Source organism: Tigriopus californicus, chromosome 5 (assembly GCF_007210705.1).
Source record: "Tigriopus californicus strain San Diego chromosome 5, Tcal_SD_v2.1, whole genome shotgun sequence".
Taxonomy (NCBI): Eukaryota; Metazoa; Arthropoda; class Copepoda; order Harpacticoida; family Harpacticidae; genus Tigriopus; species Tigriopus californicus.
The window spans coordinates 3,831,890-3,849,177 of NC_081444.1; the positions used below are offsets into that span (position 1 = coordinate 3,831,890).

General features: G+C 42.0%; 1 protein-coding gene and 1 long non-coding RNA gene across 9 annotated transcripts; one reads left to right on the plus strand and one right to left on the minus strand.

Moving 5' to 3' along the window:
• Positions 1 to 3,121: 3,121 nt before the first annotated feature.
• LOC131880855 (Y+L amino acid transporter 2-like) lies at positions 3,122 to 16,937 on the plus strand. 6 transcript variants are annotated; one of them, XM_059227571.1, is made up of 12 exons: positions 10,556 to 10,696; positions 11,767 to 12,262; positions 12,905 to 13,030; positions 13,091 to 13,229; positions 13,752 to 13,875; positions 13,950 to 14,053; positions 14,137 to 14,233; positions 14,341 to 14,415; positions 15,278 to 15,437; positions 15,503 to 15,595; positions 15,728 to 15,850; positions 16,068 to 16,937. In XM_059227571.1, exons 2-11 carry the CDS (start codon positions 11,767 to 11,769, stop codon positions 15,838 to 15,840), a joined length of 1,527 nt encoding a protein of 508 aa, XP_059083554.1. In that variant the 5' UTR covers positions 10,556 to 10,696; the 3' UTR covers positions 15,841 to 15,850; positions 16,068 to 16,937. The 6 variants fall into 6 exon arrangements, with proteins under 6 accessions (XP_059083553.1, XP_059083556.1, XP_059083552.1 ...); XM_059227570.1 differs by lacking the exons at positions 10,556 to 10,696; positions 11,767 to 12,262; positions 14,341 to 14,415 and adding exons at positions 3,122 to 4,341; positions 14,995 to 15,069; XM_059227569.1 differs by lacking the exons at positions 10,556 to 10,696; positions 11,767 to 12,262 and adding an exon at positions 3,124 to 4,341.
• On the minus strand, positions 9,089 to 12,892 carry LOC131880865 (uncharacterized). Of its 3 annotated transcripts, XR_009373299.1 has the most exons (3): positions 12,850 to 12,892; positions 12,361 to 12,678; positions 9,089 to 12,260 (listed from the first exon to the last, which is right to left on the minus strand). It is a non-coding gene; the product is annotated as an uncharacterized LOC131880865 (long non-coding RNA). The 3 variants fall into 3 exon arrangements; XR_009373298.1 differs by lacking the exon at positions 12,850 to 12,892 and having other exon boundaries at positions 12,361 to 12,838; XR_009373300.1 differs by lacking the exon at positions 12,850 to 12,892 and having other exon boundaries at positions 9,089 to 12,273; positions 12,361 to 12,838.
• Positions 16,938 to 17,288: the final 351 nt, after the last annotated feature.

Consider the following 17,288-nt stretch of genomic DNA (forward strand, 5'->3'; position numbering starts at 1 on the left):
GTCGGTCACTAGAATTGACCCTAAATCCTGGGTTGGGACAAAGATCATGGATACTTTTGAAGACGCACAGTATCAGATACCTTTCGTACCTTCTCTGAACACTGTACAGTCCCAACTTTTTTAGTTTCTTCCACTACGAGAGTTATTTCATTCCCGTGATGTTCCCAGTGAAGCATCTATGGACTTGTTCGACCTTTTGCAAACCTGCTGAACTTATTGGAGCCCAAATGGGAGAGGCATATTCAAGATGTGGCTGGACAATCGACTACTTGTACAGAGTTAGCATCGTGACACTTTCTCTGGACTGGAACGTGCGATATATCCAAACACACATTTGAAAGGCTTACCCACCTGCAATTGGATATGCTCATCGACCTTTTCTTTATTTTGGAGGACTACACCTAAATCTTTCATAGATGAGACCTGCCCAATATCTTTCCCTCCATTATCCACGAGTGGAGAATTCAGAGGAGTTGATCCGAAGGTCATTGAGGAGAATTTCATTCCGTTCAAGGCCATATTGCTCTTAGTAACCCAAGAGTAGATTATTTCTAGGTCCTTTGCAAGGCTAGTGGAATTTTGGCCATTCACACCAGAAACTAACTTTGTATTGTCAGCATAAGACGAGAGACTGGTAGTAATACTAAGCTTTTGAATCAGGGCAATGAATAATATAAAAAGGAGGGGCCCTAGGAGGGAGCCTTGGGGAACACCCGACTTGACATCATGTATGTCACTAATGAATCCCTCGATGTTAATAATTTGCTTCCTATCCTGAATGAAGCTCCTAACTCAATTGACAACCTTGCCTTGGATCCCAATCTCATGAAGTCTTTTCAACAAAAAGCCGTGATCTACTTTATCAGGGGCCTTGGCAAAATCAAGATAGACAACAGCAACTGACTCATGTTGCCCTAGTTCCTCATTAATATGTTTCATATGTTCAATCAGTTTGGTAACCGTGCTAAAATGTGCGAGGAACCCAAGTTGACTGAGAGGATGAAGGACATCATGGACTTCAAGAAACTCTACAAGTTTGAACTTCAAGATCTTCTCAAACAAATTCGTAATATTCGAAGTGAGAGACCTCGATTATCCTGATACTAAAGCCAATGAGGATTGTTTTTAATGATGCAGCCTGAATCTCGTTGGTTAAGCTCTTACACCCTTACCCATAGATTCGTTCCGGTCGCCATTTACACTGTTGTTAAACTGGATTTCTAGTGATTGAACCAATCTGAATTTGAAAACTTGCATGGTGGTCTTGAGCTATTGCTATTTAAGAAGTATCTCCTATTCTATGTTGAAATCGTTCGTTCAGGTATTATTTCGATATAATTTCCATCAATTACCCATTTCTGTGTGTTGTCAATGTCTAAGTTTTTGCAAAAATTTCAAGCCGCTCCACGTCGAGTGACATTGGCTGACTTTTGATGGCTTGATGCCTTTTTTTATCTAAGAGAAAGGGAAAATAGCCTGGGAGCCCCCACGCCGCACAAAATGCTTTCGGTGGTGTATGGCTAAAATTAATATTACTATATTTTATATTTTTGCAAGGCCCTGGCTTCATCTACAACTAAGCACCTCCAGATAAAGCTCGAAAAAACATCGCAAATTTGAAGGTAGAAAATTTCCAAAACTTGTTGGGGAACATACCAAGAACAATAACAAAAAACATTGAGAAGACATCCGTCGCCATGTCTTAATAGAAGATAAAAATGAACTCTCTGAAGTATTGCGTGGATTTTTGTATTGGTTAATGGTGCAAGACTGCCAAGAATCATTCGCTATATAGGTAGATAACACCTTCAAAACTATGGTAATAGAATGTGCCTAAGCATGAAAATAAGGCTTGAGTGACATTAGTTATATAACTTGGCCACGCCTAGGGCAATAATGCCAAAACATTCAACGCTCACGTTTTTATTGGTCTAACAATACATAGCATATCTTAATGACATTGACTGCCGTAAAAACATGTGACGGATGTCAATTTATAACAATCCCATTCATATCCTTTTGCTTTTTTAACTTAATACTTTTATACTGATTGATGTGAAAATATACCAGGATTGGCACTTTTACACTATTGTACTGTACTCTAAAACTAACTTAATACAAATACGTGATTTGCCCACAAGAAGCTCCATCACGATAAGATTCCATGAAAAAAAAACATATTACATGGAACCTCGAACGCAAGGAATTATTTGCAATTCTCCAAACCTAGGACCCAAAAATCCTGACGTGATGCAAAAGTGGCTCTTGATCATAATAATATTGGTTTTCAAGTCGATCTCTCATCGAAGTGCATGTTGTATTTAGGTCCAATCATCGGTAAACCCAGAAAAGAAACAAAAAAAATCTATCTCTAGCTATAACTTTAAATCACAACGACCACGTTTCAAAATAGTCTGGGCTGGAAAGTAAGTAACTCCAAATTGCACAAAGAGGAGGACTCAAAACAGTCCCTTTTGAGCTTACTCAATGACCACGATCAATCCAGCTTTTCCTTTGTATTGCACCATCGTGATCCGAATAATGAAGATGCCTGATGTCAAAGAGTCAGATCATCAAGCCCCCAGGCTCTCGATCGCTGATCCCACTTCGAGCCTCCCTCGCTTCTGGCCCTTTCAAAGTTCAATACCCATTATTGCTCGGTGAAGGGCATCCAAAGAATGTCCTGTTTCGTGGCGAATCCATACTCTTTGGAATGGTTGTACCCGGTCAGGGTTCAGTTCTTCATCCAGGCGAAAACCTTGTCCCCATCATGAAATCAACAACAAAAACGTCCACAAAAATGATCTGTAACCGGGTCTTCGTCTGGATAGCGTTTGAATCAAATCATTTTCGAGGCCAAACATGCCACGGACACGGGAAAAGCTTCACATCGCCCTAGTGAGCAGATCTCTCGTCGACCCACAATCATTCGCACATCAACCGTTGGTCGGGATCCACGTGCTTCTGAACTCTTCCCAAGGATTGGCCCCACGTCCGTCAGAAAGCTTCCTCACCATGCTTGTACTCGTTCTCGTACGTCTAAGGTACACTCCGGTCCATCATGCTCCCAAACAGTTCAGGGTGTCGATGTCTCATTGGTCATTTTGATGGAGGTCTGGGCTCACCGTGTGTTCATATCTCTTGGCCAAGTGTTCCACTTTCCCCCACTCCCCCAATTTGGGGACAAGCGAGGAACACTTCCATGACGTACTTGGGTACCACACGATCCGCTTGCGCCGAGTTCCTCCACCCAGAACCCCAGGAGAGAAGAAGGAAACCCGGGTGGCGCGGATTGAGACGAAAAAGGCGGGTCGCGTGCTTCTTTCGCCGGAAATGGAGAAGGAGCTTGAACGGACGAACGGACGGACAGGGGAAAGGAGAAGAACGGAGATCTTTGGGACTGGTTGGGCCGTTGGCCAGTCTTTCCAAGCAACAAAATTGCAGGGAGGGAGAGGAGGGGAAAGAGAGAGAGAGAGGAGGCACACAGACGTTAGTAGGTTCGCTTCCTCCATAGCCACCACCACCACCACCACCATCAACACCAACAGCTCCACCACTGCCACCCCAGCTTCGAGAACTACGAATACTACAACAACGGCGACGGCGACTTGAGAGTTCTAGAGGAAAGACTCAGTCACACCACGGAGAACATCAACTCCGCGAGTTTAGCTATTCAACTTCGGGGCTTCTCGAGCCGGTAGAAGCTTTCAATATTGGGAGATCACATTTTCATTAGGGTTTTGAAAGCGTGTTTTGGTGTCGGACTTGTGTGATTTGTGTCAGGTGTTGAGGGTGGGAAGACATCGTCGCTCAGGGATCTTCTCGTATCCGTTATGGCATCTGCAAAAGAGGACTACAATGCCGTCCCGTTGACGGAGAAGGTCGATCCGGAAAAATCCGCGGATGCTAACGACGGCTCTGAGGACGAAAATGTCGGACTTAAGCCCAAGATGACCTTGCTCAACGGATGCACGGTCATTGTGGGCTCCATTATTGGGTCCGGGATCTTTGTGTCTCCTTCTGGGGTGTTGGAGGGCACGGGTTCGGTGAACCTGGCTCTTCTGGTGTGGATCATTTCCGGCGTGTTCTCCATGATTGGCGCATACTGCTATGCGGAGTTGGGTTGCATGATCAAGAAGACTGGGGCTGATTACGCCTACATCATGGTCACATTCGGTCCCTTCCTGGCTTTCATTCGCCTCTGGGTCGAGTGTATCATCGTGCGACCTTGCTCGCAGGCCATCGTGGCACTGACCTTTTCCATCTACGCCACCAAGCCCTTCTTCCCGGAGTGTGACCCGCCCGACACTCCGGTCCGACTGTTGGCCGCCATGTGTATTTGTAAGTCACACTTCCCTTTATATCATTTGTGACAAAATATGTCAGCCAATAACTTGGCTCAAATCCTCGGAAAATGTCTTCTTGGCGGCCATGTCCATGGGATGATTCACTCACTCTTGAGTGTTGACCGATGCCGTTGGCTTTCCTCGCATTTCTACTTAGTACCTCGAAAAGAGGTCGTTCAAGAGATTGACAGATGATTTTTCCTCGTTTGCCTCGGGATCTATTTTGCACTACAACAGGGGGGGAAAATATATAAATCTTGCGGAAGGCCATTCGGGGAAAAGGGTCTTTTGGGCATTCTATTGAGATTGGGGGGGAGCCAGTGCACGGGATACTTTTCCTCCAGGCCCTTTTGACGCTTTGATTGATGAAGGAAGTTCAAAATGTCTGCCAGAAGTATGGGTTATTGAACGGCGGTGGTAGCTTCCATGGCAAATCATTTTGGATTGATGGCAACGACCGTGCTGAAAATTGCTGCCGATTTTGGCAGTAATGGGTCGCTTCATTCGTATCAATTGAGATCGTTTGAGCTTGTCAAATTGTTTGTGCTTGCCTCACTCATTATTACACGAAGAGAGAATAAGCGACCCCCTCCCAGCATAATGCAGCCCAATGATCTCAAGTCCTCCCAAAAGGACTCAACATACGAAATGAAGGGAAAGGAGACGCTTCCAGACGACTTCATTGTGTAGAACTTACTTCAAGGTAGCTTTCCAACATCCAATGACATTATGGCCTCACTACTTACTTTGGAGGGCCTCAGGTCAAATATCTAGAGATCCGAATGAAGACCCGGACATTCCCGTTAAAAGGTCATTTGATCCTTGATCCTGGACGTCAAGGCAAAATGTGGGTCACGTCATCGATCAACGTTGTCACTTGTACTCCTTACCTCTTCAATTGTACTTTTGACCTGATGGCAACAATTGGATCCTGTTCCTATTTTTTGGATTTACATTTTAATACTACGTACTCCGGATCAGACGGCAAATTGGACCAACATTTCGATGGTCCTTTATGACTAAGGGAAAATGAAAGCCGTAAAGGCGCAATAGTCAAGGCATAGGACGTCATAGAAAGATGAAAACGGCGCCATTTTCGGGATCATGTCACTTCTTTCGCCTCGTACCAATTAAAAAAAGAGTGATGGGTCATCTTTTTCAATTACTCTACAAGGAACGGCAGGCCATCTTCGCTTTTTCTTGCCCTAGGATTAGTTGGATTTCAAAACATTGGGATCCACCCACCAAGATATGTGAGTGTATTTTCATCCCGAGTCCCAAGAAACCACGTGGTCTCTGTTCCCCTTCTTTCTGGCTGGACGGGATTCTTTGTTTTGTAGGGGGAGATGGAACTCTCGGAAAGGAAAGCAGCTTGCCTGCACAGCTGGCTTGGAACAGCTTCAAAGAACTACGTCAAAGACATTCATGGAACATTCTTTCTTCTACGCATAATTCGAGGGAACTTTGTCAGATCTGTAGCGACATTTCATCCCTCACAAAGATTGAGCTGAAAAAGTTACTCTCGAATTTCGCCGCTGACAAAAAATATCAAATTGTTCTGCATTGGCACTTTGGTAGACATTGATCATCTGGATTGAAGGCTTTCTCCACATACTTGACTGGGACTGGCCCGCATGTATATCAGGTTTCGGCTGATGTAATCTCCGTGGAGAAAATGTGCGCCGCTATTGCATCAGGCGCTTTCTGTCAAGAACGGAGAAAGTCAAGCTGAGCACGTGTTTTTCGAGACAAAGTCGTCTTAAAATAACGGGAGAGGATTCATTGCGTAGGACGAGGCAATGGGTCACTCTAAATAGATTATATGGGCGCTATTTACCTTCACCGGGAATTCTTCATAAAATTTGGAATAAAGTTGTAGCATTTCATTTTTCAGCTCAAAGCACTTTCAATTTGAGAATTTGAGCGAGCTGAAGGGAGAACTCATTTCAGAGAACTCATTCACATGCTAATTTGGCCATCAGGACACATCCTTCAAAGAACTGAAACATTCCACGTCAATTTCTTTGGGGAAAACTGTCAGTAGGAGTAGCTCTCTTTTTGGGTCCGAGTTCTATCTCATCTAACCGTTGACTTCGAATTCCATAAAAGAATATGAATCGTTAATTCATGAGGATAAACAGTTTGATAAGAACGACAAACAAATCAAATGAAGCTTTATGTCGTATTGTGTCCACAACAATTTGAATTGCCAAGGAGTCCCACAAATTTCGCCCTGAGGCAATGACGTCATGAAAGTACAAATTGACAGTCTACATTTTGAAATACAGCGAGCACTTCTGCAGCTACCAACAATTTTGAATTGTAATAATGAACAGTCACTTCCGCCGTTTCAACAATAACAACAGATGACAGTCCCGAAATGTGCAAAAAACCGGATGGAAACTTTGAGTTCAATCACTTCTGTAAAGGATTTTCTTTTGAGCCTTTGGGACTCTATTTCGGGAGCATTTTTGTTGGAAAGGAATAATCCTTTTTTTTCATCACGAAATTCAAGTTGAGAGAATAATCTTGCTCGTCAAGGCATATCATGTTGACTGGTTCAATGTAGTGAATACATTATACATGTTTTTATAAGAGATTATTGACAAGCTGTTGAGTGGGAGAATGGTAGGATTCTGCTTCTTGATGATTCACGAATTTCTTTCTTTATCACACTTTCACAGGGTATTGTTAAAAACTGTTGGCCGAAAAAGCACAAAGATAACCTTTAACCTTTTCAGGGAAAAGTTCAAGAAAACAAGAGAGACAATATAGCCATTATTTGGTTGTTTCTGGCAATGCGAAAAAGAAAAGGAACTTCCAAAAGAGGAGAGAAGCGTTTGTGTTGAAGGGACTTAAAAGAGTGTAGTCCCAGAACAGTAACACTTCACTTCTACTCCCCCAAAAATAATTGTCTAAATTGCCACAACACAGTAGTATCCTCAACACTTATTAAGAGTTTGCTTTAAGACCAAGACTTCTAGCTTCGGTTTTCTTTGTTAAAGGAACGAAAGCATCAACTTGACCGGGTGTCCAGAAATATGTTTGAAGTTTTGAAATCAAAACGTCAACAAGGGGTGCAATGTTAACTTTGGGATCGGACCTGAAAACTTTATTAGAAATTGATACAACTACAATATTTATTTTTTTGAAAAAGTCCCCCCCTCTGCTTTGATGCATGCCTCAACTCGAGACAGGAAGGACTGGCATGCGGACTCCAGCTTTGCGGAGGACATCTCGGCCTTGAGTGCCTAAATATAGCTCTGGGCTTTAATGCTGCACCTAGGGGGTCGGTTAGTGGGTTTGGACCCAAGATGAAGCTCCATGTCATACTGCAAACTCTGTAAAGACGATCTGACGATCAATCTATGATCAGTCGGATTCTGGTAGAAGGACTTGTAGCCCCCTTGTACCCCACCCTGAACCCGCTTGATTACTTTGTTTGGGCTCGTGCTCAGGAGTAAGCATGCACTGAAAACCTCAGTAATCTTCAGGTGCTCAAGTCCAATTGCAAATTCTTTCTGTGACGAGTTGAGGTATGCATAGCAGCAGAGGGCGGAATTTTTGAGATATAAGTATTGTTATCCGATGATGAAAAAAAAATTTATGACAAATTTCCAATTTTCCCGCTTTTTAGCCATTTTTCATTCCAAGACATTCTCAGCCCTGTTGTCATGTGGGACCTTTTCTACTTACTTCTTAAGTTGTTCTCTGTTTGTGACCTATTTATTTACTTCCTACCAGATAAATCAGAAGAAGAATCAAATCCTCGGCTAGGGGCTTGGGTTTTCAAGGGCTTTACTAACCGCTACCAGGAATGTAATCCCCGGAACTATTATAGTTCAGGATTATGATTCGTCTAATTGTGACCACCTCAACTTTATACAATATATGGGCTCGAAACCAATTTGAATATCAAATTCAATTCCCTGTTTTCTGTTTTGGAAGGTCAGCGAAAAAGGGAGCTACATTTGCGCTATACCTGCCATCAACGGTTTGACCCAACCCAAAAACCAAAAATATTTTCTGAACAAAAGCGCCCTAAGCAGGGAAAACAATAGGCTCCAGAATCGAATCGATTGTTTTGTACAAAAAGAATCTTCGAGGTCTAGTAATGAGCAAGCTTTTGCTAAATAGATATTGATAAGATATTATGTCAGCACATTATTATGCGATAAAAAGAATATTATTTGACTGCGTTTTGGACCCTTGAATTTTTGTGCTTTAAGTGATTTCATATATGAATGTGAGCTATTTCCGAAAAGTCTTTATCCAAAGTTGCTCCTGATGTTTTTTTAAGCTTAGGAATACTCATCAAGAAATCTTGGTATTTGACCAAACGCTTAATCAGCGATATAACCACTGCGAGAACACAACGAATGCAATAAAAAAAACCAATTTTCATGGCCCCGTTCTTTCCCTTCATTTTATATAACCAGGGGGCGAAAAAAGCAATGATTTTTGCCAATTTTTAGACCATGATTTTGGCTAATGTACAGTTACAAAAACGTGGAAATAATCTATAAATTAGAATAATACTATTTGTTCCATAATCGAGGTATATTGGTAGTTTCAGTTGGCAAAAACGGATGAAATAGAAAAGTTTAACTTGGCCTAAATAAGACAGCTTTCTAAAATTGAAACATTCAAAGCGTGAAAAAAATTAAACCTTTGGATGTAACCCAGTCACGTTCTAAATACAAATTGGACATTTTTCCATCAAGGAGCCAAAATAAGTAAAAACTTAATTTGACCTAAAACACTATCTTTCCAAACTCTATACATAACTTTATAACGGTTATTCAGAGAGGATATTCAATCTGAATTTGATGCTCATTGAATTTGCATTCTGATGTGCTGGGAAAGCTTGATCCGCATTGAGGCTTTTTATTTTAGTTTTTGCTCAGAAGGCATTTTTGGCAAAATGTCTGTTGAAACAATTTAGAAAAAGGGATAGTTGTAGAGGCATTTTCGTATGCTTTTTGTTTTACACCATATCTCTAATACTACTCTTTTACGTGGTCCAGTAATACTTGTATTCAAATTTGAATACAATGACCATTTGACAGAATGATAAGACTTGTGGAAACCTTTCCGGGTATTGCAACCGCTGATACTTACTTCAGGTGTCTATTTATACATGACTGACTATTTTTTTGGCATTTTCCTTACATGTGGATCAAAGTTCAAGGGCATTGTTCATTTATTCAAATAATTATCTGTTAAACGGTCCAAATCAGTAATTAATCAGGTTTATAATGAATTGATGAATTAGTCGTGCCTTCATCCCCATCCATCACACAAGAAGTCCTTGCCATGCGAACATGTTCCGTCGTCCTGAAACGAAGAAAGGTTCCCTAGCCTTATGGTCAGGATTGCCACATGGCCAATGCATTTCATACCTGCTCCATGTTCCACAGCTCCATAACATGTCGTGTCGTTCTGTACATACATAAACTACACAATACTACGTACACACTTCACACCGTACGTACACAAGAAATGGGAAGAGCCTCCATTCACTGTATGAACAGCATATACTACATTTACTACACGCTCCACATCCCAAAAACGGGAGTGAAGCCCCAGAAAGCAAGCGGAGAGTGCGCTTTTTTTTAATGTCTAGCATTGATCATCATGAACACCGTGAGGGTAGAAGTCGTCGTCGTTGTTGTTGGTGCTGACGGGGCCTAAACACCTGTTTATCTTGACTTTCCAACCACGATCCAGATCAGAGCTCCTCTTCTACTCCAGAATCTCGCCTTCCTTGTTCAAGCGAATTAAAACTTCCACAACTTCGGGTGTGTTCGTGACAAGATCATTTGATCGTTTGATCAAGAGTGACATCGTTGAACGGGGGAGGTCGTGTGGTTAAGTGGCATGAAGTGATAACTGAACGAGAAACCGGGATCAAATAGAGCAATCATCTGTGGCGAGCTCTAGGGGCATTTTGAGGATATATCTCATTCAAAAAGCGGGTCCATTTGAACGTCAGCAAGTGGAATCGAGCCGTCTCTGGCTGGCCTCTCTAACCATCTCTGTGCTCGTCAGCGCTTGTTCCTCGGGTTCGTGCGTACTCCTCTCGTCTTTCTTGCGGTGCTTCCAAGAAGTACCCGTACATAAAAGAATTGAGAGAGTGTGTGGATGTGTTGAGATTCCTCCGATTCTCTCTCGATCCCTGGATGGAGTTTTAGTCCGGTTTTCGTTATCGCCCGGTCCTGATCGTCATGACGTGCTTGGTGTGAATTGTTGGATTACAAAGACATGACTTCTCTGGGTTGAGCTTCTCATCTTGACACGTGGTGTTTTGAATCATTGACTTCAGTGCATCGGACACAACATACTAAAGGGTTTGGCAGATACCACGGGGTTTGAGAGCCTTTCAATTTGTACTGCATTGGATCGGAAAATCGGTTCATTTTGGCATTTTGAAGACTAAAATGAGAAAGCTTGTTTTTTTAAAAGACACTGTGTACCTTTGGTACAGAGTTGAGAAGCCCTGAGCCAATCCTAATCGAACATTCATTATTCAACATACATCTGAAGAGAGGCAAGAATGTACAGGGTTGGTCAGAATTTTTTTTATTAAAAAAAAACCCTTCAGATTGGTTTTGAGACAAAGGAGCCAATGGAAAAGTGACCCAGGCTCGGGCTCTTTTTCTCATGAATTTTGAAGCAGGTGGTTGTTAGCAACCGAGAGGGTGAATGGTTGATGGTTTGTTCGATAGAGGAGGGAAAAGAAATGGTCATAAATTCACGTGGTAGTCCATGATGATTATCCATAAAAGAGAACCACCTGTGGCGACCACATCCACCTGAAAATCAACACAAGCAAGAAATACGTCCGCAATGTGGAAGATTTGCCACCACACTTGTACTCCGTCGGACTGGTTTTATTTGGCACTCGATCATGTACATCCAACCCAAATTGAAGTGAACGAGTAGGTGGTTGGGTGGTAATCTTGGTGTTTGTTTGGCTTTGGATAAAGGAGCCCTTGAGACGAACTCATCAAAGAGCACTCTGGGGAAACATTTTCTCTCATTGGGTTGGTCTCTCATTCTCTCACGCATTCATTGTGAAAATAAGAGAAAAGAGATGCTGCACATTATAACATTCTTGACCTTTGACCCTTTCAAGACGCTTCATGTGTCAACTACAGAAAAAGGGGATGATTTTACAGTTTTTGAGCATGCTCCATAAACTTGTTATCCCTCATTCATCACTCAAATTCAGCAAATTCAAAGCGTGGTAAATCATTCGGATTCTAATTTCTATCGCTCAGCGAAATGTAGACCAAAAGTGATTACTGATGCACCCTGTTCTAGATATTTTATCCAATAACTCTATCTAAACAAGCAATCCTTACTGTATCTGTCAAATCGGGAGCGATAGTTTCATTCAACTCGACCCCATCCAAAGATGTCCGCGGACTATCAATCCGTGCCTCAAAATGAGGCCGCCAAACGGAAGGTGGAACAAATGGAATTAGAGGAGGACGACGGTGGAGTTGGACTCAAACCTACTTTGGGCCTGGTCCAAGGTTGTACTGTGATCGTGGGATGCATTATCGGATCCGGGATATTCATTGCTCCCGGTGGCGTGCTCTTGGGCACGGGTTCCATCAATATGGCTTTAGTGGTCTGGATCATTTGCGGCGTGTTCTCCATGATTGGCGCTTATTGCTACGCGGAATTGGGTTGCATGATCAAGAAGACCGGTGGGGATTACACATACATCCTGGACACTTTTGGACCCTTCGTCGGGTTCATCCGATTGTGGGCCGAGTGCATCATCGTGCGGCCTTGTACAATCACTATTGTGGCTTTAACATTCGCTAAATACATGGCCAAGCCGTTCTTTCCGGATTGTGAGCCTCCAGATGAGAGTGTGAGAATGCTGGCTGCCATCTGCATCTGTAAGTCAACACTTCAATGTGATTCGAAATGTACAAAAAAAACCACTTTGACTTTGACTCATTCGCTGGGTTTACATGTGATATTGAATTGTGATTACCTTGCAAATCGTAGTAAGATGACGATTGGGATGCTGGAATTGCAGTTCTTAATTGATCTTGGCTCCAACACTCTCAGGTCCCCCTTTCAAATCCATATTTGCAAATGACTTTAACCTCCAGGCTTGGACAAACCTCTCCTCTAGATCTCTCAAAACCTGATTTTGATCTTTCCCCGGGGACATATTGCAAGGATTTGGTGGGAGATTTTCTTCCAAAAAAATGGATTCTCAAACGCGATTGAGAGAGTGATAGTGTCAGAATTTATAAGCTCCTTACATGGACAGTGGTAGTTTCGCTAAATGCCGCTACTTTTTCGTCTGAAATTGCACAAAGACAATTGACGACCTAAATCTTCCAGCCAAGTTGTACAATGTAAATGCTCTGGAGGATTTTGACTTGAGTTAGAACTAGCCCCCCCCTTTTTTTCTCAAGTAGTTTCTCTTGCATTCAAGAATTGTGAAGAACTGAAACTGATTGCATTAGATTACCTTAGTCTAGTTGCTTCTTCGAAATCTTTAATCAGTGTTCTTTGTTTACTTGCAGGTTTGCTGACTTTTGTCAACTGCTGGGAGGTGAAATGGGCCACTTTTGTACAAGATATTTTCACGTACGCCAAGTTGCTGGCTTTGTTCATCATCATCTTGACCGGATTTTATCAGCTCTCCCAAGGTGAGTCTAAAACTAGTATTTTTAGACCCAAAATTCCTGATTTTTCGACACTTTTTATAGGCAAAGTGGAGAACTTCACCTTTGAGAACACGGAGGAGGATATGACCAAGATTGCGCTCTCATTTTACTCTGGATTATTCGCGTACAACGGATGGAATTACTTAAACTTTGTCATTGAGGAGCTCCAAGATCCCGTCAAGTATGTGCTGAAAAAAATGCAAAAAGGCGCAGAAAAAGTCATGCAAAAATATCAGGGTTATCCCAATTTTCAATTGGTCGTTTGGGTTTTGCAATGATGCGCTTATAAGAGTTACTTTCACTTGCGTCGTTGACGCCTCAATATCCTTCCTTTTGATAGTTTTATCCATAAAAATCGTTATTGATCAAATCAAATGACTTGATTTGCCATAACTTAAAATAATTCTTGATTTAACTTTTTCTCAAATATTATTGCTGCTTCATATCATCTGGTGGATGGTAAAGATTTTAATTGTCACAAAAACGCAATAGTTTTTTATGCAGAGGGTAATCCTTTTTTCATTTCTATCCATAAGATTACATTTCGTTGAATCTCTCAATATCCATCTTTAAGCGTCTGGTAATAACTGTTTTACTAGCATCAGTTGAAACCGAATTGTCATATTTGAGATATAAACCTACGGGAGCTTAAATGTGAAACCTTTTCGTTTGAATGACTTGTGTTGTTGTGTTTGTGTTTCAGGAATCTGCCCCGTGCCATTGCCATCTCGTGCGTCTTGGTCACTTTGGTCTACGTCTTCACCAACATTGCATTCTACACAACTCTTTCGGTTCCCGAGGTTCTTGGATCAGAGGCTGTGGCTGTGGTGAGAATCACAGAGCATATCAGAACATTGAGGCACGAACAATGTCACTATCTATTTGATCTGATCTTTCACAGACGTTTGCTGAGCGTATGTACGGATCGTGGGCTTTCATGATTCCCATCTTCGTGGCCATGTCGACATTTGGAGGCGTCAACGGTATCCTCTTGACCTCCAGCAGGTATTGTAGATGATCATATCCAGAGGATATTTCAGTAACATCAAAACAAAAAGAGGCATGGATTGACCACACCCTAATTTCAGATTGTTCTACGCCGGAGCCTGTGAAGGTCAAATGCCCGAGATCTTGTCCATGATTCAAGTCAACAAAATGACTCCTGCCCCCGCTGTTCTCGTTGTTGTAAGTAATTCGTGTTAGCCGTTATGAAGCTATTTGCTATCATGTTCATCGAAAAACATCATCATTATCATCGCTTACGATCATTTCTCTAACGCCCCCCTTTTCAGGCATTTCTTTCCCTGATATACCTAACTTCGTCCAATATTTTTGCTCTCATCAATTATACTGGCTTTGCCACGTGGGTTAGTAAACAATGTCATCGAGCGGGTCCAGAGGTCTTTCTCAAACCCTCGGATCGTATTAGTGTGGCTTTGTTATTACTCGGGATCTGTCCTTTTTCAGTCCTTTGGGGTGGTGCCTATATCCTTGAAACTCTTAACACAAAACCCGTATTTTTGAAGTAGATCACGTGAAAGCGAGTTTGGCTTCTAGCCAGCAAGAAGTCATTCAGTACTCGGAAACTAACGCAGTTTGTAATCAGATTTGACTCTGGAGTTATGATTGAGTAAAAAAACACGCCGTCGGTTGATTTGAACTACGAACAGCTGTCAAGGTTAAAGCAAAGCCGTTCTTGTTCAAATGCAAATAATTGAGCTTTTTCCGAGTACTGATAGTACACGTCTACTGATGGTCTGGGCTTTGGGATAAATTTTAAAAAATCACTAACACTTCCGGATTCAGTTTTCGTTGCACCTTGCATACGATTTTGTATTTTGCTCGGGTGTGGGCCACTCCTTTGAATTTTCTCCCTTATTTAGGTGTAACCTTTATATATACTAACTCACGATGATTTGTTGTATCTACTGTTCTTTGGCTTTCAGGCACTCCTCTCACTTTGCTACCTTTGCTCTTCAAACATCTATGCCCTGATCAACTATGTTGGGTTTGCCACATGGGTAATACTAAAAGCACCCTGCATGACAAACAAAATCATCCTACTGACAAATTTACCCAATCTGCATGGAGCTTTTACTACCTTACCAAAGTCGTTAACTTTCTTCATCTATCATAGACTAACATTCTGTATCTCCGTCTTATTTCTGGTCTTGTGGACAGATATTCAGGACGAAATTCTAATATTGACCTAATGAATTGTCTGTTTAGGTGAGCATTGGTTTGGCCGTCTTTTGTCTGCCCTATCTTCGTTGGAAGCATCCGGAATGGGAGAGACCCATCAAGGTGTCCCTGATCTTCCCCATCATCTATTGTTTGGCCACGGTTTATATCACTATCGTGCCTATGATCGCCAGTCCAGTTGAAACGGGTGGGACAAAGACATTCAGTGTGACCATTTTCAGCCTCTGAGAGCAAAGTGTCGTTTTCTTGCAGGCATTGGTATTGCCATCATTTTGACCGGTGTTCCAGTCTACTTTATCTTTGTATACTGGAAGAACAAGCCCCAAGTCATCCAAAAGCTGTCAGGTGAGTTAGGCTAGAAGGTTTTGTTGTATTTGATTAACCCATTGACGGTTTGATTGGGCGACTTAATTACTGATGTACTAAACCAAGCCCTCATCATCCCCTTTGCTCCCATTTATTCATGCTGCCGAACAGATGGTTTCACGAAGTTGCTAATGAAGTTGATAGTGGTTCTCCCGCCCAAAAAGAGTGGAGCCGATACCATGCCCAAAGCCGAGGAAGCTCCCAAAATCAATGTGGATGCGTGAATCTCCCATTGTAATGAATATTTCACGCCACACTTAATATTCCATTTGTTATTCCTGTTATTGGAATGTGCTTCTCCTATGACCTTCATATTCTTCTGTTCCTTGTTTCCTGTTTCCGTTGCCTGTTGTGGTCAGCACTCAATTTTGTTCGTTTTGAACCTTCACGCACCGAATTTTCCGGTCTCTAATCTAATTTTAAACGTCGTCTCATCCTTCTTGCCTTGCAGCCGTTTTCACCCATCTCTTCCAAAAGGCCATTGTGGTTCTCCCCAAAGAGACGTTATAGCATGGAAGTGCTTAACACCGCAGATCAAGATAAGAACAAGCAAAGAAACAGTGTGTCTTAGTCTCTGAAGAAACTCAAAACCAACAACAACAACCCAAAGTCGAGAAGCCGAGTTGTCATTATCAACAACAATAACAACAACATCAGCAGCAACAACAACAAAAATTCGAGTCAACCCTTGGCTTTCATTGCTTTCGATGTGAATGCGACATTCAGAAACCCCTATTTTCGTCCCGTCTTCAAAAAGCAAAATAGCAATTATTTTACCAGTTTTGTACATAATCAAGTCCTGATTTTTGTAGATAGATCTCACACACCCCATTCCTCCCCCAAATGGACTTTGTTCCGAATTATATGCAACACGTCCTCGTCAAGGATTAACGGACAACAAAGCGTTTTCAAAAGATATTCAACCCATCCCCCTAAACAAGTTATTGCGAACTGTGCGAAAACCATTGTGTGATGCTGCTTTCAATATTTGCAACGATCGAAAATGAATGAGGGTGTTTCAGCAATCCCCAATAGCTCCGATTCAAATACACTCGAACCTTGCGTAGAAAGGTATTTTAAAGCCATTTGTTCGACCCACCCAAAACTCTTGTCGTGTTTCTCGTGACCATACAAGTAGCCTTATCCTTTTCCATCGCTCTCTTTGAAGCACTTGCTTTACCTAGCATCTAATTTTCTATTTAGCAAAAAGCAGTGACACAATGAAAACGTGCATCTTTATCCTTGTTGATGATTGAAACCCCGATCACCCCTTGTGAACTTGAACATGAGTTTAATAAATGTTATTGAAGTTGTTCAATAAGATGGGCGCTCCTGAATTTCCAGGAATTCTATCTTTTCATCAGGGTGCATTCACCTCCTTTTGCTCAACTCGCTTTCAGTGGTTTGAGCATGTCATGACAAAAGAGTGACTCATAAGCAGGGTTATTGCGACTGGGTACTGAGACCATTGTAATAAGAGATTCTGATATGTACAACACAAAGAAGCATTGACCTTCCAAAACTTGGAAAGGGTTCGGTTAATTGATCGGGTAAAGTTGATCGATTTGTCAATAGTTGACTCATTTAAAAGTCAATTGCTGGAATATCAATACATTATTAAAAGACCCCCAAAAGTAGAAAGGTTGCGTGAGATTAGTATGTTTCCAGTCCG